Here is a 27,536-nt window from a genome sequence, read left to right as displayed (position 1 = left end):
AAATATATGTTACCTATAATCTCCCCAAAGATACCTACAGTCGTCACAGTGTTTGACATACTAGAGCTACTCAATAAATATTTTTAGAATAAAAGAATAATATGAACTCCAGAGAATACACATAAAACCCCTTTCTGAGTTTTTTTCCCTAAGTGCCTGTAATTGTGATATCTAAGATACCCATATTTAAATGAACATACCTTGAGTACTAACAAGTAAAGTCCCTATGCTAGACAATGATGATATAAAGATGAATAAAGGTGGCCTTTGCTCCTCTCAGTGGAATTTATATCCAGTAGAAGAAGCCAATAAATCCCTACCAACACAAGGACGCTTAGACACACAAGGACGCCAAGAGCAGCTATGTAAAATCCCACGTAGGAAATTTCTTTCAAATCTAAGTGCCAAAAAGATTTCTTTTCTCTTGACATTCTTGACTGTTCTCTTTCTCTCATTCCACATCCAATCCATCAGCAAATATTGTTGGGCCCATATTTAAAATCTATTCATAATTCAACTCCTCTCCATCTCTATTATGCTGCCCTGGCCCAAGCCACTATCACTTCTTGTCTGGATAATTGCAATGGCCTCCTTCTTGGTTTCGCTGCTTCTGTTCTTGCCTCCTTACAGTCTGTCCTCAATCCAGAAGCTGGAGAAGTCCTTTGAAAATTTTTTAGCTCATAACGCTCTTCTGCCACAAATTCTCCAATGTATTCCCACTTCATTTAGAGTGAAAGCCATTGTCATTAAACTGGCCTATAAGATGATTTTGTCCACCCCCTTTTCCATCAACTCCTTGATCTAAAATCTACTGCTTGCCATCTTGCTCCTTTGCTCACTCTAGAACAAGCTAGCAACCTTCCTGCCTCATGGACTTGGCACTAGGTTTTCTCTGCACAGAATGCTTTTCCCTCAGATACCTGTATGGCTTGATCCCCTCCCCTTCAGATCTTTGTTCAAACGTTACTTTCTCTGTGAGGCCTTCTCCTTCCATCCTAATTAAAATTAGAGCACTCCTACCTCTGGTCCCTGCTTTATTTTTCTTCAAAGCATTATCACCATCCAAAATATTATATAGTATTATTTATTTGTATTCATAATACGAGCTCCACGAGGGCAGGGATTTGATCTCTTTATCCCCAGCTCCTAAAACATTTCCTGGTGCATAGTAGGTGCTCAATTAGTATTTGTTGAAAGAAAGAAGAGATAATATATTCACTCGGCTGACATCCCCACATGTTCTTTCTTCCTTTGGTTTCCCTCCCTTCAATATCAAGATACTTTTATAATGTTTACTGGGCAGCTCGACAACACATATGTTGTCACTAACCTTGGTATTTCTTAAGTGGTAGTCGCTGAAATCGCATCCTACTTTTCTGCACACTGGGGCAGATAGATGTTTGTATCTGACGCCTGCTTGAAATTGATGCCCTGTCTTTACGGTGGTGTGGAAAATTCAGTTCAGAAAGGTGGCCAAGGCAGATAGATGACAGAGACACTAATGTACTTTTCCATATCTATGAACCAACATATTTAAGCCCAGAATTCACCTCTCATAAAGTGAGGAAATCTAATATAATGTTAGGATTTTGAAAAGGACGCATAATTCTTTGATAAGTAATGTATGTATTTATGCAGGCTGGAATAAAAAAGAATCATTGAACCAGGGACTTTAGGTTCTCAGCTAATGTTAGAGTGGTAAGGTTTTTTTTCTTCCTCATCTCAAATTCTAAAATTTAATGAGATTGTCAGGGGAACCTAACATTCCACTCAAAGGGTTGGTTACCACCAAATACAGCACTACTGAAAACCAGAGTAGTGGATCAGATTCCTGTTAAATGAAGGTTAGTTCTAAATGCACCCCTTGTTCATTACATTTTTGGATGTCACATATTCAGAAATAGTTTCTACTTAATCAGATTTGTATCTTTCTGCATTAAAATAAAAATAATTAAGAAGGGATAAAGCAGGAAAAATACTTATCCTTGCTCCTAATGTATCAAAAGACCTTTATTTAAAAAATTCCTTCACTTGAACTTTTACTTTTCCACCAACTTGTTTATCTCATAGGAAGGAAAGCAGACACAGCCTATAAATAGTGCTTGCATTTCTGTTTCAGGATATATAGGGCAGGAGAGCCTCTTCCCAGTAAGGTCAAGGGCCACAGCCAGCTTGCTCCCTTTGTAAGTCAGACAATACTCGATGTTGCTATTCTGAACTCAGTAAGCAGAGTTATGTAAAATAAATGCCCTATGTGCGGCATCTTGAAAATTCTAGCACTATTCAGTGTTTCCACTCTGTTATCCACCATTTTTGGACAATTTTCATACAGATTTATTTTCCACTTGATTTTTAGAGATTTAGAGTTCCTAAGTAAAGCATACTCCACAGTCTTTGGAATTTCCAGAAGTAAATGAGCATTTGGAATGTTATCTATAACCTTATTTTTTTCCCTGAGTTTACTTTCTTATTTTAAGAAACTTCAAGACTTTTCATGTCTCCAGAGGGTAGACTAAGTTTATTTTACTGGTAGTTTCCTTCAAATTACATAGAAAATTATCTGTTGTCTAGAAAGCTAGTTCTCTGCTATAGTCTAATAATAGAAAAATTATCTATGTGCTTTTCCTCTTCATCAATTTAATTTAATAGATATCTACTGAGTACTTGCAAGGATAGAGGCACTAAGCCAGGATTTTTTTTTAAATGTATGACACCGTGAAAAGATGCACAAAATCATTAGTGCTTAGGGAAATGAAAATTAAAACCCCCAATCAGGCACCACTTCATACCTACTAGAGTGGCTGTAATCAAAGAGACAGACATTACCAAGTATTGGCAAGGATGTGGAGTCACTGGAACTTTCATATGCTGCTGGTGGGAATGTAAGATTGTATAGCCACTTTGGAAAACATTTTGGCACTTTCTTAGGAAGTTAAGCATAAACTTAACCATATGACCCAGAAATCCCACTCTTAGGTATTTACCTAAATGAAGTGAGAATGTATATTCACACAAAGACATGTGTGCTAATGTTCATAGCAGCGTTATACCTAATAGCCACAAAGTGGAAACAGCCCAAATGTCCATCTAGAGTAGAATGGAATACTTTTCAGCATTGAGAATGAATGAACCACCAGTACACATAGCAATGTAGATGAATCTCATTAACATGATGGACAGCTAAAAGACCAGAAACAAGTGTGTTGGGTGTTTGACTATTTGTATGAAGTTCAAAAACAAGAATACTAATCTGTGTGATGTGAAGTCAAGATAGTGGTTATCCTTTTGGGGGAATAGTAGTGACTGGAGTCGGGGATGAGGGTGCTTTAAGGGTGCTGGTCATGCTCTGTTTCTCAGTCCAGATACTGTTACACAGCTATGTTAACTTTGTCAAAATTCATCAAGTTGTACCTTGAGGATTTGTGCAATTTTCTGCATGTATGTTGTACTTCCAAAAAATATATTAAAACTATAAAAAGTGAGTGACACTTGATTTTCAGAGATTCAGGGGTCCTAGGAAAACACTCTCCATGTTCACTGCTTCAAAGATTTTACAGTCTTGGGGAAGACGGGCATGTTGATAAATAATTCTAATATGAAACAAACTCTGATATGTGCAGCATTAGAAATACAAGTAAGTGCAGTGAAATAAAGAAAAATATTTACAAAAAAGGACCACTTGGAAAAATATAGGGTGTAGTCACTGTTGGGTTTGCTGCATAATAATGGGAGGAACAGAATAATGTTTAAAAGTGGAATTAAGGCTATAAATTAGAAATAAAGGGATTAAAAGCATTGGATTATGTACAAGGAGTCATAACTGTTTGAGAGGCAAAGTTGTTTTAAAATATCAGAACACATAAGTTATTTATATCCTTAAAAATGAGTTCTTTTGTTTTTAGTTGACTGACTTTGCTGGAGTTGTAGGTTACTCTGTTCCAGTGGTTCTCAGCCTTGACTTCACATTGGGATCACAGGAGCTTTTATAGCTTCTCCCGAAGCAGAATCTCCAGGGGAGGGACTCGGGCATCTGTACTTTTTTTAGGCACCTGTGATTCTCCTGAACTGCCAGGGTTGGGAGCCGCTGCCGTAGTCCCTGCGGGATAGAGGGAACCTTCGCAGGGACCATGACGCAACAACAAGTATCTCTGAAAGCACCGTTCCTCTGTTTTTGGGGCTTCTGTGGCTTCCACAAAGAAGAGCACTTTTCATATTTATCTCTCTGTATCCGTGCCAAGAACTTTCTTTGCAAATGGCTTTTATCCAAGTATTACATGAAAGATGTTAATCCTACTGTTAAATTTTAACCCTGATTCTTTCATGCACTAGGGCATTTCTTCTGATTTTATTACAGGTACATAGATCTACAGCAGATGATAGAACTGGAAAGGACAAAATGGCACATGCAGGTCACTTGTTAGTGCACTCATATGACTAATCTTTCTCCTATGAGGAAAAAATGTATTTTTAGTCCTAACATTTATATATCAGATCTTACAGTGTAAAAATAATACCTGCTTTCACTTAGAAAATTTTAGTCCTCTACTTAGTTCATTCACTTGGTATCTCTTATTAACGTATCCATGTTTTTTTCTCTTTGCTTTCAAACAATTTTAGAATTACAGAAAAGTTGCAAAAATAGTAGAGAGTTCATGCATACTCTTCATCCAGCTGCCTCTCATGTTGACGACATATAACCACAGTACAATTGTCAAACTAGGAAATTAACTTGGAACAATAAGATTAACTAAGCTACAAATCTTACTTGAATTTCACCAGGTTTTTCCCTAATTTCCTTGTCTGGTCCAGGATTCAATCCAGGATCCCACATTGTATTTAGTTGTCATGTCTCCTCAAATCTGTAACAGTTCCTCATTCTTTTCTTATATACTCCATTATCTTGACCCTTTTGATGAGTACTGGTGAATTATTTATAGAATGTTTCTCACTTTGGGTTTGTGTGATGTTTTCTTATGAGTAGATTGAAATTATTCATTTTGGTGAGAATACTGCAGAAGTGATCAGGTGATACATTATATCTCTATATGTTATTACTGGTGATGTTAACCTTGATCATTTGGGTAAGGTGGTGTCTGCTGGGTCTCTCCACTATAAAGTTACAATTTTCGATAGTTGATAAATATCTTTGGCACTATACCAATATTCTGTTTCACCTCAAACTTTCACTCACTGATTTTAGCGCCTATTGGTGGATCTTGCCTGCAATAATTATCACTCTAGTCTTCGCCTGATAACTTTTTTTTTTATTTCCCTCACTCCTTATACATTTATTAATTGGAATTCTTCTGTAAGGTGCCCTTCCTTGGCTATTTATTTATTTATATCAGTGTGAATCTGTGAATGCTTATTCAGTTTTCTGAATTATAATCCAGTACTATCATTATTTATTTTGCTGCTCAAATTGTTCCAGCTGTGGCCATTGACAGCTCTTTCTGATTGGATCCTCTGTCTTTTTGATGTACCCTCACTCTTTTTTAAGCACTTCTTTTTTCTACGATCACAAGATATCCCAGAATCATCGTCTATTTTCCCGGCCCCAGTTCTGGAATCAACCATTTTTCTAAGAAGCCCTGATCCCTTTTATTCACTTTATTGGAGAATGATACTTAAAAACCAAGATCTGAGTGCTAGTAGATCATTGCTACTGCGGTATCCTTGCTCCTAGCTCCTCTCAGCAGCAAGAGCTAGGAAATGTATGTATGTATACTAAGCCATGCATGCGTGCACATACATCATATTGATTAGTTATTTCTACATGTATTTATCTGTAATGTGTGTATAAAATACCATGAGTTCGTTCTCATATCTCTGATTCCAGTTCAATATCACAAGGTTCATTATAAGCCTCCCCCCTTTTCTTATTTGTAACTTCTTTCCCTAACAGTGGAAAGACTGGCTCTCATTATTTATAATCCTAGATTATGCGTAAAGTAGTTACTGAATTGCTAACTCACACCCCTGTGAGAAATAGATTTCCTAACTGGAGTGCGGTATCTGCTGACAGCTCTTTTTGGTTTTCACTTTACAACATCCAGTCAAAATCCTGTTTTCCGAAGCCACTTAATTCTTAATTCCCATCCCCTTCGGTGTGGTTATATTATTTGTTGGGGCCATGTTGTTCATTTGTAACACAGTTAGGTTCATTTGTTACTGTTGGTATTCCACTTCGGGTTCCCCATCCTGGCTGGTTTTAATTTTTTATTTTGGGAAGTATGTAAAGCATTACTATGGCTCAGAGAGTCAAAGCTATAGCCAAAGAGATATAGTCTAAGAGGTGTTTGTCCCCCTCACTCTCCCACCCTCATCTCCACATTCCATGCCCCCTTCTTTTCTCCCCTTTCCCACCAACCCCCTATAGTTAGTCTCTGTAGTTTCCGGTGTGTCTTTCCCATATTCTTTTTTCACAAGTGAGAGGATTCATGTTTTTGTTTTTGTTTGTTTTTTTAATTGCATTGTCTTTTGGATGGTGGTAGCACATCATGTAAACTCTTTTTTGCACTTTAGTTTTTTCACTGAATGATTTGGAAGTTCCTAGTGATCTTCCCCCATTAATTTTTTTTAAAGCTGCATAGTGTTCAACTGTGAGGATGTAGCATAGTTTATTTAACCACTCTCCTATGTATGGGCATTAGGGGCTGTTTCCATTATTTTGCAATTACAATCAACGCTTTAATGAATAAACTTGTATATGTGTAATTTTGTATAATTAGAAGTATATTTTCAGGTTAGATTCCTAGAAATGGAGTTTCTTCGTCAAAATTAACTACGTATATGCTCGTGTCTTTCAGTCACTCTGTATGCCTATGGAAACACCTTTTAGTGAGTTAATGTATATCCTTGATCATCATATGTTTCTGAATTACAGCTTTGAATTTGTGTAACTTTTTAAAATTTAACTTTATTAGTTACACTTAGCACATTAAAAAGTGCATTAAAATTGCATTGGGATAAGGAATTAGTCTTGCATAATTTATCCCTTTTCAAGGCTTAATAAATACCATTATAATGTGTCAACAGCCCCTAGTGAAGATAGTAATCATACATTCCGTTTACAGCCCTGTCGTCCCAGGTGCAGTCTGTAAGTTCATGATCACCGATGGAGAGCAGGCAATTCAAGAACTCTAGCAGTGACATAATGACTAAGTATTCATATAATGGTCTCATTTGCCCAGTGCTTCTTATTTTTCAAAACTCTTTCAAGTCTTTTCATTTTAAATCAACTGTACCATTGTAGAATGGCATGGGAAAATATCGAATACATCGATATTTTACTTATGTAGTACATTTATGTAGTGCAAAGTCCCTTACATGTATTATCTCATTTGAACCTCAGACCAACCCTGTGAAGTAGACAGGACATATAGTCACCATCCCTATTGTACAGGTGAGGAAGCTGAGACTCAGGAAAGTTAAATGTCATCCTGAGGTCAACATCTACTAAGTAGTGAGGCCGGAAATGAATTTGAGACTCTACCACAGCTAGCTCATGAAAAACATTAAAAAAATATATCCAAAGGTAGGGTATATTCACAGAGAGGTAAATTACTCAGTATATATTTTGGGATTTAAAGATACTCTTGGATCCTGTTTTATAGTCGCAGGGTAAATACTTGGCTACCTATGAGCAGTAGTGTTTAAATTTTGAATGGAGGTAAAGGGAAATACATTCTGAACATACACAGGCTTCTCTACCACCCTGGATGCTGCTGCTGTGAAAGAATGAGCCCTGGCTTTGGAGCCAAACTATCTCCGTTTGCACCCTAGTTTTGCCACTTAATAGGCATGGGGCCTTGGTGAGGTATTTAACCTTAGTTTTCTTACCTCTACCATGGGTATTGTTTTTGCAGTGCTATTGGAGGGATTAAAAGTAACTTCACCAGGAAGACTCTCCCTGGTGCCATCTAAATGTCATTCTTACAGTGATCATTCCATTTCCTTCAAAGCACTTGTTACAATTTAGAATTATATATACTTCTGTGTCCACTTCACATCTCTCTCTCCTTCTAGAATATGGGCTTCATGACATCAAGGACTCTGCTTATTTTTGCTACTCCGTGTATGTCTTATGCCAACCCCAATGCTACTAATCATGGAATGAATATTTCTGGAATAAATCTGCCACTTCCTTGTACTTGTTTTTATTTCAGCCGCATTCAGCCACACGGAATGACCTGCAGCTCCCCAGTTCTTTCACATCTCTCTGCCCTTACATGTGCTATTTCCTTAGCCCAACATAGTAGCCCTCACACCTTTGTTTTTCTGGAGAATCCTTACTCATCCCTCAAGACCTAGCTTAACTCTTCCATGAGGGCTCCCGTGATCTCTCTCCTCCCCTGAAGAGTGAGGGGCTCGCATGCCCCTTGACGTGCCTCTATAATAGACCTAACCACCTTATAGTCATTGGCGTGTTCAACTAATATTTTTAAGAACTGACTCTGTACCAGGTGTATGCTAGATGCTGGGGATACAGCAGTGAATAGGAACTCCGTCATTCTAATGGGAGAAGTGAGCTGCAAAAAAAGTACATAACTGAACAAATAAATAGTAACTTTTCCTAATATCAGAAAATGACAGGGCGATGGGTTCTGAGAAGCTGACCTTTGACTCGAGATCTGAAAAGTGAGAAGTTAGGGATGGGAAGAGATGGGGGATGAACATTGTGTTGTGACTGTTTACTTGGTTGTTCCTCATTTCCACCCAGCCCTCCCTCCCCCCGCCCCCATCCCCACTGAACTGACCTCAGAGCTCTGTGAACCTTTCTGTCCCTATGACCGAGCACAGGCCAGGTGTGTCACACCACAGTTCCATACGCTGGCAGCGCAGCATGTTGGAATTGCCAGGTGCCTGGGCCCATGATTCTGAACTAGTAGATCTGATGTGCAGCCAGGACTGAGAGCCGGCTCTCAGCTTACTATCTACTCCCCACTTACTATCTTGTGATACTAGGAAAGGTGTTCCATCATTCTGTGACTCAGTTTCCTGATCTTTAAAATGGAACTAACGATAAGACTTTGTAAGGTTGCTGTGAGGATTAAATGAGATAATGCATCTAAAATTAGCCCAATCCCTAGCACATGGATAGTCCATAAGTATTGGAGAAAAATGCTCTAGAGTGAGTGCTCGTGAGGTGTTTGTTGAGTAAATGAATGAGTTAAGGAAAAATAAAATTTAATTCTAACTTCAGTAAATAGAACTATGGCAAAACAAAAACTGAATACCGTGATTTATCTTCAGTTGTCTTATTTACTGTTTAATTTGGACAAGAAAGAAAAAAAAAAAAGGAAAATACCAAACACTAGTGATTTTAGCATCTGGAATTAGTAGCTATTAACTCTTCATTTGCTTATCAAGCAGCCTGTGGAAACTCCGCAGATCACTTGATTTACTATTTTCTGGATAGTGCAGGGCTTTCACATTCTGATCTCAAACCTCAGTAAAAACATGCTATCCGCTAATGTGGGGTCATCCTGTATCTTGTGCTCCATTTTTTTGAAATCACAGTTTGAGCACTTTGTATTGAAAGGAATTTCTTTTTGCACCTTCTACTTCTTTTATCATACAAGATCCTCAGGATATCATAACCAATGAAATTTATGACAATATCAGAGATAACAATAGTTTTCTTAGGTCAGGAACACCGATGGGATTAACCTGGGATATTGCTTATACTACACGAAAATATCACTCAGACCATTCAGCAAACCTTTGCAGATTTCCCCTGCCCCGCCCCACCTCCTTGGAAAACTAAATGCCAAAATAGCATGTGCACAGATGAGAACATCAACCAAATGATAACATGAGGAACTTCCAGGAATTTTTTTTCTTCCTTTATAGCATTTTCACTGGAAAACACTGGGATCATGATTATTGTTTTTATAAACTTTAAGTATCTGGCTACTTAAGAGTGCTTTGACACTTGAATGCATGGGCATGAGTTTTCTAGTTTAAAAAAAATTACTTAGGTAATTAGCAAAGAGATTTTGCCAAGTGTTTTTTTTCTGAGAGCTATAAATAAGTAAGTCAGAAAGAGAAAAACAAATATCATATATTAACGCATACACGTGGAATCCAGAAAAATGGTACAAAGGAACCGGCTTGCAAGGCAGAAATAGAGACACAGATGTAGAGAACAAACGTATGGACACCAATGGGGGAAAGCAGGGGTGGAGGCGGGGTGGTGGTGGTGGGATGAATTGGGAGATTGGGATTGACATATATACACTGATATGTATAAAATAGATAACTAATAAGAACCTGCTGTATAAAACAAATTAAAGTGAAAAAAGAGTTAATGTTTATTTACATGAGTAATTCACTCTGCTCTTATCAATCTAATCAATTGGAAAATATCATCCGCTTTTAATGTCACAGAAATCAACTCATCCTATCTTAGAATGAGGAAATAATTAGCAAACAATTTATTATTCCTTTTTAACATTTTTGGCATTGTTTTCAGGGTTTTCATTTACAAACCAATGCACCGTAAACTTTTTCTGGCTGGAGGTATTGAAATCTGTTTTCCTGTGCTGCAAAGGTAGAAGTGTGCACGTCTATTTAATCAGAAGTCTGTAGCAAAAAGCCAAATTCACCGACTGGTTGCTCTGACAGGGAGATGGGTTATGGAGCTTTGCAGTGATAAGTAGTACACATCATAGATTATGGGCTAAGCATCTGCACGTCAGTAGTGGTACAGTGCTAAACAGTCAAGAAGACTAGAGATACTGTCGTAATGTTCAGATGACAGGCTTCATTTCATATGTTAATAGAAGGAAGACTTTTGATATGGTGAGGAAATTCCCCATAACAAATGCATTCCCTTTATTGTGCTCTAGCATAGCACCAATTAAATTCAACTGTATGTATAATGTACGTTTAATTCCTAGCGGTCCCAAGAAGGACTAACGTGAAAAATATTATATACTCTTACATTTTACAGATCATGAACAGATGGAAAAAAAATGCCAATTGGTAAAGAAATTCATATGCTGTATAACACACCTCAAAATGGTGTTTACATGGGTTTTTCTTTTTAAAAATTATTAAAGTTATCTTGGGTAAAATTTACTGCTTAGGGTTTTCTGTAACGTTATATGTGTAATTCATTTTAATTTATGCCTTCTGCAGATACGAATGTTTGGAAGTACAGGTAACCTTGTAATGAGTAAAACTGATAAAATGTTGTGTTCCAATGAAAGGGAAATTATGGAATGATTATTCACTTTGTGAAAGGGTTTGTCATAGGGCAAGCTTTCCTAAAGCATTTTAAATTGAATTTCGTTTACAAAACATTCATTTACACACAACATTTCAGGAACAAATTTAGTGAGGAAATGAGAGAAATAGTCATAATGAGATAGAGATCCCTTACCCTGCTAACATTTATGCTTGCTTTCTTCCCCTTTGTCCCTCCCTGCAGCACTGATAGCCATTGGGCGATACAGCATGACAATAGAGACTGTGGATGTTGGATGGTGTAAAGAAATTACAGACCAAGGAGCCACCCTGATTGCACAGAGCAGCAAGTCTCTGAGATATTTGGGGCTGATGAGATGCGATAAAGTAAGAGTTGCCTATCAAGTTTCTTTTCTGCATATCACTGTAGTTAATAGCTTGATATTACATTCTTCCTCTCTCCCTATATATATGTTTGTATACACACACGTGCATATACCATTACATTGTAAGTTGCCCGGTTTTCTAAACTTATCTGAGATTATTTTTGAATTTCTCTGTTTAAAAATGAATTTCGTGCTTATGCAGAAAGAAAAAACAATCATACACACGCTCAGCTTAGATTTTGGCTTCCTATCCATAAGTCTATGGACCACAATTAAAAATGTTTGCATGGCACACTGCAATGTGCACGGTCTGACAGTAAAATTTTGTTCTGGGTTCCAAGTTTCCTACAACAGTAAGATGGAAGCACAGTGCCAAATTGTTTTGTCGCAATCTGAAGTGTGCGATTTCAGTGCTCAACATCTATGTATTCTGGCCATCTGGGGGCAAGAAAGGGCCAGTGAGGGAATGTTATGTGGGAATTTACCTCTCTCCACGTTTCAGGCGCCACTTCTCACACATGATGAGAAACGGTCCCAGAGGCCCCACGGAAGGTCAGTGGAGCTGGCCAGAGATGTGAGCATGAGTTTGAGAAATTGTGCTGCATTTAATAAAGATGATCAAAACCTGAATTGATAACCAGGCATTAGAGAGGTGCCTTCCCCTTTGTCACTTTTATGTTTTCCCCTATAACAAGTCTAGGAAGTAATCATTTGTACTGTGAAGGGGAGAGAATAGAGGCTCAGAAAGACCAGGCACTGGCCCAAGGCCACTCATCCAAGACTTTACCCCAGATCTTCAAGTCTGTGTCCAGTGCCTGTGGCACACCCTGGGGGCTATCTCCAGGCAAGGGGATGCTTCCTTGGAAAAGACCCACCTCAGATACTTGCTCTGAAAGTGCTGGCATCATGTAATGATTTACACATGTGTGCTACTTTTACAATTGGTGATTAGGGACAAATCTAGCAAATCCAGCAAATGAGAGTGAAACTAAATATGTATGCCTCTCAAAGGACATGCATTTTCTAAATGTAGCAAATCTGGGGGCAAATAAGAAGAATGGCCCAAGAGTTTTGTCATTTTTGTGAATTGACCTAGTTCTTTTCTCCATATGCCATACAATCCCAACTTATACTAGGCCTTTGCCAGTTAGTTATGTTTAGAGAGATTTTATTATATATTCTAAGCCCAGCCTAGAAAGCTGACTGACTTTGTTACTAAGCAACAGCGGAGACCCAGGGGTTGCAAGTCTCCCTCAGATTTCACTACTAACTAACCTAACACTGCTACTAACCCTGTCACTTTAAAATGACTTCTTTTAAAACAGATAAAAGGGTCCACAGTAGGCAGAGTGTTCTAGAAACACTAAACAGTGACAGCAGAGCTTCTCAGCTTCGCCAGAAGGAATTGCTACATGAGAACTACCTAAGCAAGGATGCCAAAATGTATGCATTCAAAATGTATCTTTGTAGCCACAGCCATTCTCAGAAGTCACCATGTTTCTAGTCCATACTCTTTAGATTTGTTGAGATCAGCTTCACCTTCAGAGATGAATTGTAGAAATTTGTGTTCCAGTTAGTGCAGAAGATTATTCCAGACATATTTGCTGACCAGCATTTTGCCAATTTTCAGTTAGGCAATGGATCCTTTTCTACCTAAATGCAAATAGTCCAAAATGGGATCAGAAGGCGGTTTTGATGAGCGATATTCCTGAGGGTTTTAGCCCTTTCCTCAGGTGGCCTCTGAATCCTTTCTCCAACCAGCCTGCAGCTCTGAGAGCCCGCTGGCTCTCACACCCAGCCGTCTGACCACAGCCTGCTGCAGCATGGCCCAGCCCTGGCGTCTGGCATCCTCAGACTTAAGGCAGCTCAGGGCCAAACACGGGAAGTTCTGTGAGGACGGAAGAAGTTTCCAAACCACACACACAGTGCATGTAAAGCCTTGCACTTAAAAGCCTGCGGGTTGATTTAGTTGGTTGGAAATCTAGCGTGAGTAGCTATTCTGTCTTTGACATTTGTATTACACTGTCCGTCTCCAGATTTTAAAGTTATCAAGATTCAAAGGAAGATACGAGTAGCAAAGAAAAGAAGTTAGTAGCTGAGGACATGGACTCTGGAGCCAGAGTTCAGGTTCAGATCTGGGCTCTGCACTTGGTTGTGTCATCTTGGGCAGTTATTTAACCTCTCTGTTTCGTCATTTACTGTGAGGATGATAATCGTGGAAATGCTATGAGCATTTAAATGAGTGAACATATATCAAGCCCTTAGAGTAAAGCTTGTTATATATAAAATGCTCAGTGTTAATGATTATTCTTATCATCATCATTATATTAACCTGTGTTTTGATATTTGAATTTCCAAATGAGAAAAAAACTGTATTGCCTGCCATTTTGAAAGGAAATTTTAAAAAAGAAGAAAGAAATTAACTCAGATTAAAGAAGATGTTGCCCTTTTACTTTTTTCTCACTTAAATTTAAGATTATTATTTTCTACATAAATATATCAATAATTACATTTTCAACACACTTTACGAAGGAAAACTAATGCCTCTGTGGGACAGTGTATTTGGAATCAACTTACTGATCCAGGCATAAGGCTGAAGAAAGATTTGCAGTGGGAGACAAGGGTGAGTTGAAGATAAAACAATTCAAATAAGTAAGGAAACAAAAAGAAAGTATTAAGGAGAATAATGGAGATGTGGCTCCCTGGTGGTCTAGTGGCTAGGATAAGAAAAATAATGGAGAAAGAATAGAAGAACAGAAACAGGAAACAGTGAAATTATGATTAGGATACAGAGACAGAGAGCCACTGTCTATCTCAACGTGATCATCTGTGCCAAGAAAGAATTAAAGAATAAAATTAATTTTGACCTATTACTCTTCTCCCTGTACCTTAACCTAATCTGCTAACCACTAAAAACTTGTTCATTTGAGTTCTCTTTCCCTTCTCTGTACACCAACTGGAGCTAAAGGAGGGGGCAAGAGACCTCACTGGTTTCCACAACTAGCCCCCTTGTCAGGCATGTTGCCAGTGGGATCCCTGCATTGGAGAGAGATGGGGTTTGTGATATCTGTGTGTCCCAGGGTTCGTGTCCTGCAATTCTGGGGTTCTCAGAAATATTGAAGGCTAATTATATTTTCTTTCATTTGGGGCCACTTATATTTGATTTGGAAGCTATACCAAACGTCTGCTTTTTTCCTCACTTGAGCTTCTGAAGAATTCAATAACAAAATGCATTGTATTTGTTGTAGGAAAAAAAGTGGTTTTCCTCTGTTTCTTTTTCTCCCTCTTTCGTTAGGTAGACAAAGAACAGATAAGAAACATTCAATGTATTCTTTGCAGATGAAAGCAGCATGTATTTAGATTATCAGTCAGTGTCTAAGCTAAACAGCAGTAAATTTGGCTGCCACATTGGTGACTCCTAGGAAGGAGTCCTCCAGCAGTTAGACAAATGCAGTGTTCCCCGCGCACTTGTAAAATTAGGAAGCGCATTAAGAAGCCCCTGTTTGAGTGGCTTTTCCAATTGCTGGATGGATAAGCACGTTAGAGGCATTACTTTCGGTTTTGAAGCCGACGCCACTTAATCTCCTAAACTTTAGTGCATTGTAAGAACCCAGAGAAGAAAACGCTGTGTGAGACGGCTTTGATGAATTGGGGTGAACTTATATTCTTAAAGACTGTTCAAAGGCTTACTTGACCTTGGGAATTAGAGTTGACCCGAAATCACATATCAACGTAACACGCATTTATTTGGTGATTTAGTTAAAACTACTTGTATAACCAACGGGACTGTCTAATAAGAGCAGTCTGTTTTTTCTGCTTCCCACAATTACAGACAGTCGGTGGCTTTGGTCATAGAAATCATTCTCACAACTTCAGTGAATTCTAGATTCTATACAGATCTGTTTCTTCTACTAATATGATACTTCTGTCACTTCTTACATGGCAGTTTGGATGGAGAACAAAACTAAAAAGGACAAAAAGAAAAAAAAATTCCTGGGAAAGCTGTAGGGCAAATGGAAATGCAATGTTCAAGGTTAATGAAAAATGTTTGGGGTAACAAGGTTGACGAAAAGGGAGGGAGCCCAGTGGCACGGTATTGGCTGAGAAACCAGACCTCACCAGAGGCAGCCTGGCTGGTTTGGGAAACCTCAGTGATAAAATGTCACGGTGGAAACCTCTGCAGCGAGTGTTAATACAGACGTTTGGAGACAGAGGGCCTGAATTATGAGCAGCAAATAGCATCATAAATGTAACAATTCTCAAATGCCAAACCCTTGTGAAAAGCAGTTGGATGAAGAAGTGCTGGAGCTTTTAAAAGCTCCCTTTCACTTTCTACTTTTTTTTTTTAACTTCATGCAGAACTAATTTTATACACTGTTCATTTGATTTGAAAATGCCAGCGTCTGGGGTATCATTAAAGAGCGTTATTGAGGGAGCCACTCTTGGCAAAGCATTTTGCTTAAAATGCTTATTCGTTCTTATGTTTCTGCGGAGTTGTCAGTAGGAAGGAGAAAGGGTACCTCGATTTACCTAACTGCGTTCCTCTGCCTTTGCCCAGAGCAGATAGCAGCCCTTCTGCTGGGAAGCTACCTCTCCTTGGCCTGTAGAGGCGCCAGGAGGGCCATGGGGGGTGGGGGGGGGGACACATTACTTAAGGAAGAGACATAAATAGATTTTGAAAGGTCCACCCCAATGTCCTATGACCAAAGCCTCTTGGAATTTCTTTGATTTCTAGTTGACATAAATTAGAATTACACAGGCGTGAAGAGTCCACCCAGAAAAGATCAGAGAGGCTGTTGGGGGAGGAGAGCACCTCTATGTGATCCTATTGATTATCCAGCTGCCTTCAGGCCAGGGGCCTCTGTGGAGGCTATTATTGATCCACACCATGGAAATAATCAAATTAATTCATTTCTCATCAAACTGCCACTGCCAAGACCTTTCTCCTCACCTGGCCTAATTCCTGAAGTACTTAGTGGAGGAATGAAACAGATGATTTTTTTTCATAAGAAAAGATTTCTTCAGGTCATGAGAAATCCTTGTTTTCGCACAGAGTTCCTCATTGAAATGGTAGAGAGATTGAATCAAATCAATGAGAAGTCAATACAGAGAGCAAGTAATAGCAGCCAGTCGCCTCTTTAAAGCCAGGAATCTGCTCTGCAACCTGAAAATCTCAAGGGCCAAGTTTTATGTGCCCATTTTAATGTAAAAATATTCAGGAAGAATTGACCACTGAATTTTTCAGGAAGTAATTATGGTAAGAGAAAGCCTCAACAACGTAAAGATTTCTGTGGGGAAAGTGGAGTTTTTATCAGCTTGTTTAGGAATCATGAGCAGGAAAGCCCTATGGGGAAAATAATATAGGACTCTGTAACTAATATACACAACTAACTGGAAAAATCAGTTTAAGGGAAAAATAATTTGTGGGGCACTGTGTCCAGGACTGTTTGGGTAGCAATTCAGCCATGAAACAAAGTGCGTACCTGCAGGGACTCTCCTCTCCCCACAACGTATCCACAGCTGTTTCCAGATTGCCCATGGCCAAAATTGAATATTGCAAAGTATGCCTTAATCAAAGAAAATAAAGTGAAAAAAACAAAACAAAACGTCCTCCCCTAATAAGACAGAAGTGATCTGACTGTATCAGATCGTGCAGTCCTATAGATCGTGGGAGACATAACCATTACCCGAACAGCCCGCAATGCCACGCGCTCCAAGAGAAAAGGGAGATGAAAAACGGGGAGAGAGTATGGCTGGGGCTCTAAAATCTGCACTTAAGTCCTTCGCTTGAAGTATCAGCATCTTGTTCCTTTTGCTGATAAAACAGTTTCTTCCAGTGATTTCCGCACAGGAATACTTTAAAACACATTTTTACAACCCTCTCCTGATTATTGCTCGTAATTGAAACAGGGAAAAACACATCAGCTGAAATTCAGAGGTTATCTCTCAACCTCATTTTAGCCAAGTTCCCGTCACTTCTTCTTCCAGCCCTCCTCACCTAAACTTCTACGAAGTGGTAACTGAAAGGCCTTTCCTGTATTTAAGTTATAAAGCAAGAGACACTGGTGTGGAGCTTTATGACAGAGGTTAAATTGGTGAGCACTAGTGTCAAACCGCTAGGTTTTCAAATTCTACATCCTTCACTTTACTATCTGTGGGACTTTGGACAACTTAATCTCTAAAAGCCTGTGTTACCATCTGAAAAATGGGGGTAATATTTACTCCAGGGGGTTGTTATGAGATTATATGAGATATTGCAATAAAGCACTTAGCCTAATGTCATGTACTCTGTAAGCACTCAGTAAATGTCAACTATTATAATTACTATCATTATTATTTATTCATGTATACATGGCTGCTCTGGAATCCTATCTGATACTTAACTATGATATGAACTGCCTAGTTCATATATGCTAGCCATGAATATAAATTCACACACTAAGATCTTACAAAGAAAAACTAGGCCCCTGAGACTTGGACAGCAATTCTTAAAAAAAAAAAAATACGATCCATTTTTTTTTTTTAATAGTTAGGACCCATTAAATTACAGCCAAACTTATAGAGGAAGAAGAAACCTAGAGACCAGCAGGGCTCTGTGAACAGGGAGATTAAGTAAGAGTAAGACTTGGCAAGTCTGACCGCCAGTCAGTTCCAGGCTGGTTTGTTTCTTCAAGAAAAACGGCATCTCCCTGGAACCTTTTAAGGGAGTGTGCAAGTAGTTGCTCATGGTTTGCCCACTTCTGTTACGGGATGGATGTATAGTGAAATTGTTTTTGTTTTTTTAAAAAAGGAGGCCGGAGGGGCCTACTGCTCCCCGAATGCTGTGGGGCGAATAGAATGTTACGTTGGACTTTGCCTGAAGGCGGCCTGGAGCATCATTGCTTTGCAGTAAATAATCTCCTTGGAACTTTGATTTGGCTTAAGTAATTATAAGAAAGAATTAGGTTGCAGGCTCATATTATTTTTCTAATTTAGGAACAGAAAAGGTAACAGCAGTTTCTTAATGGAGCTCAGATTAGATCCCAGAACTCCGAAGCACCTGACTTCACAAAGTAGAAACAAGGACGGCCTGCTGAGGCTCAGGAGACTGGGGGACTCTGGCTCGGTGGAAAGGAACGGGCCCGCCCGCCCCCCAGGCCCAGCCGCTCAGCGGCAGATTACCGGGGCCTGCCGTGCTGGGTCTAGTGAAAACTTTGTTTGGCAAGTAGTTTTTCAAGAGAAAACCTAAGCTTCCTTCCCCAGCGTCCAATTTTTATTATACATTTTATCCATTTATTCAAGAAATATCTACTGAGCTCCTTACTGTGTTCCAGTAACTGTAATAGGAGACAGGTCAGAAAAAAACAGTGAACGAGATAGAGTTCCTACCCCATGGAGCCTACAGCCTGCTGGGGAAGACAGACGAGTAAATGGGCAGTTACCGTGCTATCAGACGGCAAGTTAATTTTCAAAACGGCACCCGCGATTCTGTTTCTTCTACATGAAGAACTTCACTTTGGTCCCACCTGGCTTTCCGCTATGGTCCTCTACAGTTTTATCTTTCTGGCACTCGACCGTTCAGTTCCTGAAAAGGATTGACTATGAACAGTTGTCCTTACCTTTCACCACTCCATGCAGTCTCTTTCTGTTCTGCAAGGTCACCAGTGACTTCCGTGTCACCAAATCCAGTTTCCATTTCTCTGACCACAACTTGCTCCGTCTCTGAGCAGCTGCATCCACGTGGTAACCAGTCCCTCCTTAGTGAGGATGCTTTTCTCTTGTCTCCAGTGTCGCCACACTCCTGGCTTTTCTATCTCCACCTCCCATACTGCTTCTCTGTGCCTCTGTTCCCTCATCTGTAAAGTGGAAATAAAAATAGCAGCTATCTCCTAGGCTATTGAGAGGATTAAGTGAGTTAATATGTGTAAAATTCCTTACGTGAAGTAAGCGGTGAATATGTGTAAAATTCCTTACGTGAAGTAAGCGGTGAATATGTGTAAAATTCCTTACGTGAAGTAAGCGGTGAATATTCACCACCAGTGGTGGTGAATTCTTACATTCTCATCCCCATGACTCCCCTCCTCCTTAGAATATAAGATCCACGGGCTTCTAGTCTATGTTCTATTGCCAGGCCCTACCACAGTGGCTGGTGCGTAACAGATGCTAAACAAATATGTACTGGATGATGGATAGATGGATTGGGGATTGTTTCTCATCTGCATTCTGTGTGGCCCCAAGGTTCCGAGGAGGTTCCTCAGAGCCTCTAGGAATGACAGAGTGGCTAAGAGGCCACGGTGCCTGGTCCTTGCACCTAACCTCAGCCAGAGCAGCCCCACTTTTATTGCTTTATCCAGTTATTTATTTGGTTTGTTTACTTATTTATTACTTTGGTGTGCAGAAGTATTGTTACAGCCAAAAGCAAGTTTGAAAACCATTAGATCCCACTGCCTCTGAATAATTTGATAGGTAACAAAAAGTATCTAGACAGAGGGAAATAAATAAGAAAGATGACACCTTGGATTTAATACTAGTTTTCTGGAGCTGGGGAATTCTGAGTGCAGCCTCAAGGGTTCAGGTCAGTCAAGGACAGAGTTCAGACATCTGCTGTGTGACAGGACTCAGCATCCTTCAGAGCCTAACCCTGAAATGCTCTGATTTATGTAGAGTCTCTCTTCTGAAAGCCAAAAATATCACTTATTTTCAGGTTTTTTAATTTATGGATTTATCACTTTTATACAGAATAAATTTTTACTGCTAATAAACTTGTTTTAGGAAACAGGTCAAATCCATAAATACTACCTGATGGGAACTCAATTTTAGAAAGGTTTCTTTTCCGTCAGGTGTCCACGGTAATTACCACCGTCCTAGGCTTTATGTAAGAAAATAAAAACTGAAATCAAGAAAGCCATTACGCACAAAAGAAAACATAATTTTTGGTTCTGAGAGTTTTCTCCCTCAATTGTGTTTTTCAGCTTAACTTTGCAAGTTTAATTTAGAAACACGCAGATGTGTTCCATAAATACATTACACTTACCGCTCACTTAGTGACAATGTTAATTATCTTATTAGGACCCAGGTTTTCTCAAATAGTCTTTTACTGAATCATTTAGAGCACCACCAAGACTCCCCAAGTGGCTTTCTCCATCCTGGTGTCCCACACATGTCAATTTTGGTTCTAACCACTGCACATGCACATCTATACCAAAAATGTACAGACTTGCACGCTGGGTCAGTTCCATGGGTTTGTGGCCTCAGAACGTCCTATGGAATACTGTGTACCTGGAGCTTCCAATTGGCTTGAAACATCCTTCTGGGTGAAGGATCACTTGGTAAAACAGGGAATGAAAATGTCACTAATTTTTCTGACAGTCTAGTTTTTGGACTCCTGTCATGCTAATCTCTAATTAGAGGCTTCTGGTTGGTGAGCCCTGGTTCTCACTTAATACTGCAGGTGTTTCTGTGATCTCCATCCTCCCAGGTTCTTTGCAGCTTTCTCACCATGCTAATTCAAGTGAACAGAAGCAATGCTAGTGTTAACAGGAAACCCACATTTCATGAAAAAGAGACGGCATGAATCCAGGCCTGTTGTGATATTGACAGAGCATGGCACTTCCAGTCATTGCAGATCCTGAAATGGAATGACTGCATTTGACAAAGTTGACTGAATTTATGAGCCTGCCTCTGTCAGGTTCATTGCATTCTCAGTATCTGTCTCCTTCTATGCTTTGGGATTTTTAGATGAGTTTTTTGCCACCCAAAAGTAATATTTCTTACTTCTATATAAAAAAAATACATCCTTAAAGGCCTCAGGCTCTTGGTATGAGGTTCATGCATGAGGCATAGTGCATTATGGGTGTTCTATAATCAGCTGATGCCCATAATTTAGCAGGTGGCTTTTAGGCTCCAATAAGATAATCATTTTCTTCTTAAAAATTATATTAAATACTTAGTCATGTGTGCCCTCTCCTCCCACCTCTTGAGTGGTCCTTGAGGAAACACTACGTCCTTGTGTGAACTGGGTTTAGGGGAATCTTTCCCTCCGTTAGCTGTTGGGAAGGTCAGGTGGCCACCTCCTTTGGCTGTGCCCAACTGGAGATGGAAGACCAAGGTGGAAGGACAGGAAACCAGTCTGTTTTTACTACACTCAAAGAATATACATTTTGTTTCAGACAGTGATGAACATCTGAAACAAGATGGACCAACAAGCTGTCAGAGCAACAGCTTCTTTCCTCCAGAGCCCCTGACTCAGTGTTTAATGTGGTGGGTGGCATGGGAGGTGGGTGGGTACTTGTTACCTGTAAGTGATGGTAGTTCAGACCTTGGCTTCAGATTCCCAAGTGCAGAAACCACCTGTGCCCTCTAGGAGCTCTTCAATCAGCCTGAGCTGCACATTGGAATCTCCTAGGAGCTTTAAAAAATACTAATGCCTGGGTTCCACTCCTCCAAGATTGGGTTACATTTAGTCTGGGATATGGCCTGGGCACTGGGATTTTTCAAAGATCCCCAGGTGATTCTAATGAGCAGTTGGGCTGAGAACCACGGTATTCTTGTTCGTATTCTTGGTTGCAGACACAGTTTAGTTTTTTTCTTTTTAATTTTTAAAATTCGTTATTTGTATTTCAAAGTTAAACCCAAGACGCTTTGACTTCATAGGAAATCCACTGAGAAACGTTTTCCTAGGCTGAACACCTGTTTCCCCTTAGTCCCCCCAGACAGAGCATGTTCAGGTTAATTACTTTCATTTTACGATCACTGCTGTCCCACCACTATGACTTATATACCAAGACCACCTAAACTGTGTGTGTGGTATTCTGAACATTCTTAGTTATACCCTAATTTCAATAACTGCAAAAGGTTTTCTGGGGTAAACTGTCCCTCGAATTCTTTGGCTACTTCTGAGGGTGAAGTCCAAAGAACTCTTAAATGATTCTCCTTTGGGGGGATTATTGATACAGCTTAATTCATCCCACATCAGTAAACGTGGATTGATCATTGTTACGTATGAGTCACTATGGAGTGTGGAGAAAGGCCTTGGTTTGACTGAGAAAGGAAGCGGGAAGGAAAGGCACGTGAAGCTGCCTGCAGGGTGGAGAAAAGGAGCTGGTGCTCCACTCATGCCTGGAATCATTCCACAGCCCTCGCCAGCCTTTCCCTTCCCTGTGGGGTCCGCCTGCAGCCTCTTTCTGCCTGTTGAGGGGCTGGCTGCTGGGACGCTAGGCTTGCAGCTGAAGGGAAAGAGATGAGGTGAGAGATTGTAACAGTGGCGCCAGATTCCTGGTGTCCTGGACCTCCCTGCACTGATCATAGGGAAACATTAGCCGGATGGGGTATGTCACCCAAACAGGGACGTGAAACGTCCTGCTGCAAAGGGAGGAAATAGAATCATAAAAAAAAATCTACCCTGGCCTGCGGAGAGCCGGTGCATGTGGTTGGCTGTGAGGGTCCTGGCCAAATCACTGTATTCTCTGCTCTTTTATTCTCTTCTTAGTGTCCTATTTACAATATTTTAAACTGCACTTAGATGACTCATCTCATTTACATGCAAATTTGAGGTATTACTAAATTCATGTCACCCTTATTTTATCCGTTTTAATACGTGCCCATCTTGGGGCCAGTGGGCACTTGGTGAAAGAGCAGCTGGCACCCGGTGAATGCCAGGTCCCACGGAGAGCCAGCGCGCTCTCCCGGGAGCCAAGAAGCTCAGAGGGAGGCCGACTCCGGAGGCATATTGCCCAGGAGTCAGCCTGTGGGGCTGTTAGCAGTGAGTGACGTTGCCCAGGAGTCTGTGAAGAGTGACAGACCAGCGTGAGGGCAAGAGCCCTGAATTAGGACGCAGGAGTTGACTGTGCTATTTGCGACACTTTCACAGACTTACTGTGGGCTCCTTACTTTTCCAGCCTGCAGAAAGTGGGGGGGCCTTTTCTTTGCACCCACCCACCCCCGTCCTCAGAGCAGTGCTATTGGAAACAAGAACTTACTTCAGTTATACCCTTGAGTTTGTTAGATGGGCTGGAGAAGCATTGCCTTACAAAGCTTACAAAGTGAAGGACGGATTATTTGTTTTATTCTAGCTCATGAGCGGGTTTCCTTCCTCCCCTGAATAATATGTCTATATTTAGTGCATGGGATACACAAGCTGGTACCTCCTTGTCCTTCAGGAGTCCCCTTAAGTATCACTTTTTTTGGAAAGCCCTTTCCAGCCCTCCTGGCGGAGGTCAGGAGCTACTAAGTTTTGTCCACAGCAACCTGTACTTCCCCTAGAAAGCACTTCTCAGGCCTTGCTGCTGCTGTTGTAATTGTCCATTTTCCCCACACCAAGAGGGCAGGGGCCATATCTGTCATGCTGGCCATTCTACCTCTGGGACACAAAAAAACGTTTTGAAGGGTAGAAGATTGGAGGGAAAGCTATGCCAGTTTATGGCATGGTGCCCTGCTAAAAGGCCCCTTGTGAGTCCTACAGCTCCGTCATGTTTCCATCCCGTGTCAAAGTCTCCACAACCACAGTTCCACAGCAGAATGTTCCGCAGGCCAAGTGAGATCTATTGTAATTTACATTCCCATAGAGCAGCTACTTTGAAGAGTTTGTAAAGGACTTTTGAATTGTATTTATATGTAAACCACCATCACTTTTTTAATGTTAGCTGGAAAATAAATGTCAGTGAACATTTCACTGGGTGGGTGCTCAGCTAGGCCCCAGTCTGACGCTTCGTGCATCGCATTGTGTGCAGGGCACTGTGTCCCAGGGCAGAGAGCGCCTGTGTTGCAGGGTCCCGGATTCATATCCTGGCTGCCATTTACGAGCTGTGTGACTCTGTGTGAAATACTAATTCTGTATGAGCCACAGTTCATCTGTAATCAGTGGTATTAATGCTTAGATGCTTGGAAAATAGTAGATGCTCACTGAATGTTTTCCCCTTGCCCTCTTCCTCCATCCTTACTGGAATGGGGACATATTTTTATTTTGCCTATTGGTCATCAGGATGAAAAATTAACAAATCACTTTCAAGTATTTTGCCAAAATAAACCATGCTGAAGAACGCGTTTGATGTATCCCGTAGCACATGGGAGCCTAATCATGATGAGTATGGTTCTTCTCGGTGGGGAGCGTGAGGCAATTTTAGTTGCAGAATTTTTCCTTGTTTGGGACTATACTGTATATTGGAGTATTGTTTACATGTTCCCTGGGACAACAAATGCCAAATACCACTGTGACAAGGAAAACAACAACCGAAAACCAGCCCCTCGGGTAAACAGTGAAGACATGTAGAATTGCTGAAGCGCAAGAAATCAGAGGGTGGAAATAGCATTGTTTTGAGTCAGGAGATCTGCCCACAGTTCCCCCTGTCACCAGACAACTGTGACATCAGAAGGAACCTTAAATATCACAAAACTTCAGAATCTTCTCTGGGGCCCTCCTGGGTCTGCTACCCTGAGCAGGGCACTGATGCTGAAGGCTGAAGTATGAAATCTTCTGAACCATGTGGGTTTTCGCAAAGTTTTGGAAACTGGCGCATGTGCAGTGACCATCAGCATGCTTCTCAGTGTCACCTACCCAGTGTAGTGTGTCACTCGTCTCCAGTAGGAAGGCTGCCATCAGTTAATCTGAAGTAGAGCCTAGGCATTTCCTGAGCACTGCCCAACAGCCACATGGCCCAGCGACCACCAGCTCATGATGCTGCACCACCATCACGGGCTGCTTTGGTCTCCTGTGCAAAATTATTGGAAAGCCCAGGCAAGGTGTATCTGGAAGGAGGCACCCGGTGATATCAGATGGCAAGAAGAGAAAGGAGAGTAGCACAAACAATCACCTTGGGTGTGAACTTCAGAAGATTAAAGGAGTTTGGAGCTGCCCTAATGTCAAGACATTAGAGACTGCCACCACCATAGCTAAATGCTCTGGGAACAAGGTGAGCTTATCTCCATGATTTCTGGGTATTAGTATTATTTGGGGCCTTTTTGTTTCCTCAATACACACTTATGGAACAACTACTATATTAATTTAGCCAACAAATATTTATTGAGTACTTATTATGTACCAGGCATTCGCTAGCTGCTAGGGGTTTGGTAGTGAACAGAAACCACAAAAACTCCTGTCTCATGAGCTTATATTCTAATGGGATGAGAATATGCCAGAGAGAGTGTGTAGGACTGAAAACAAGATGACTAAAAGCCTCCTTGCTGTCAAGGAACTTACGGTCTAGGAAAAATGCAATACATTTATTGCTTGTGGTATTTTAAATAGTGTCCACTTTTTGCAGAGAAACTTTCTTCATTTAAAAAAAAATGATTTTAAGTGGTTCATTATATTCTTTTTTTAAAATTTATTTATTTATTTATTTTTGGCTGTGTTGGGTCTTTGTTGCTGTGCGTGGGCTTTTCTCTGGCTGTAGCGAGCAGGGGCTACTCTTTGTTGTGGTGCACGAGCTTCTCATTGCAGTGGCTTCTCTTGTTGTGGAGCACGGACTCGAGGTGCGAGGGCTTCATAGTTGTGGCACGTGGGCTCAGTAGTTGTGGCTCACGGGCTCTAGAGCGCAGGCTCAGTAGTTGTGACGCACAGGCTTAGTTGCTCCACGGCATGTGAGATCTTCCCAGACCAGGGCTCGAACCCATGTCCCCTGCATTGGCAGGTGGATTCTTAACCACTGCGCCACCAGGGAAGTCCCTGAGTGGTTCATTATATTCTCAAGTGTGGTTTTAATATACTCAGATGTCAAATATTTCCCCCCGACATAAGAAGCATGTTCTATTTTATAACAAGAGTCAAAGAGGAAATAAGAATCACTTAACATAAATGGTTTCTGCAGCAAATTTCATTAGAAATTGTATTTTTTGAACAATAGGTATTATTGAGGAGATAATTCAGGCCTAGGCTTACACTTTCTGGGGAAAGTGTCAATAAGGAGGTGAAGAAACAGGGTGATGGTCTGGATAAATTGGTTAAACTGAATCTCAGAAACTCTGAAGGATCTCTCCTCACCCTTCTATAGTAACAGCAGCAATAGGATGAAACTATAGTATGATTTACCTTAATTTGCATAGCAGTTTGCCTCACATTTTCAAAAAGTGCTAATAGATGTTAACTCAAAATAGATTAAAATACCAGACAAATTGCTATTACCTTAAAAAGAGTTATAATAATTTTGAAAATGTAAATTATAGTTATACAGTCTTTGGAGAGAACTATATTTTTATATTAAAAAAAAAACCTGTGGTACATGCTTTTTTTCCCCTTTAATCACAGTAATTTCTTCAAATGACACTGCTGCATACTTCTTTAGGAAGATACGCTGCATTTTTCAAATCTTATGTGTAATATAAGAATTGCCATTGATAGTTTTCAGCAGGTGAAAAAAAAATTACAGAAAACCAGGGATCGTGGGGAAACTTTTTAAAATTCATCTTTATGTTCCTTTTTTTATATTACATACATTTTATGAGTTGGAACAGAGAATGGTTCTTTTCATTCTAGCAAGTGGAGTTGTGCATGACAAAATGTCTGCAGAAATGTGTATGTAGGCGTAACGATTTAAAATGATTTGGACCCTCCTGGTGTCTTACACCCAACTTTTTCTCTAAGGCACCAAAGCACTTATGGAGTCTGTACAAAGAGGTAAGCATAATTTATACTTCTGAGGAGCAAATGAAAATAACTTCAGTATAAAATTTGTCACACCGTATCGCCAGGAGACACTATAAGTAAAAGATAAAACCTTCCCTAGTGGGAGTACATGTATTTCCCCTGAATAGCTTCTACCCAACAAAACTCTAAAATGGAATATTTGCATTTTCCCTACTGCTTTGTTTTGCTAACACAGTTAGCAAAAAGATTGCTTAGAAGACACATTATATCCACAGAGGATTACCTGTAACGTTTTACATACCTATACAAAGCCAAATTACTGTCTGTTCTTGCCCATAACCTATGAAAGCCAGAGATCTAACACACTCTATATTCTTAGCTATAGGTGGACCTTACTT

General features: G+C 40.2%; 1 protein-coding gene across 2 annotated transcripts in view; it reads left to right on the top strand.

Annotated features, from left to right (window-relative positions):
- The window catches only part of FBXL17 (F-box and leucine rich repeat protein 17), a 472,180-nt gene that overhangs the window by 437,912 nt on the left and 6,732 nt on the right, over positions 1–27,536 (top strand). For both annotated transcript variants that reach the window (XM_036846590.1, XM_036846589.1), the window contains one exon: positions 11,438–11,580. In XM_036846590.1, the coding sequence (XP_036702485.1) occupies positions 11,438–11,580 (143 nt within the window). The remainder of the gene's footprint in view (positions 1–11,437; positions 11,581–27,536) is intronic.

Source organism: Balaenoptera musculus, chromosome 3, assembly GCF_009873245.2.
Source record: "Balaenoptera musculus isolate JJ_BM4_2016_0621 chromosome 3, mBalMus1.pri.v3, whole genome shotgun sequence".
NCBI classification, from domain to species: domain Eukaryota; kingdom Metazoa; phylum Chordata; class Mammalia; order Artiodactyla; family Balaenopteridae; genus Balaenoptera; species Balaenoptera musculus.
This window is presented reverse-complemented; position numbering and strand designations above follow the sequence as displayed.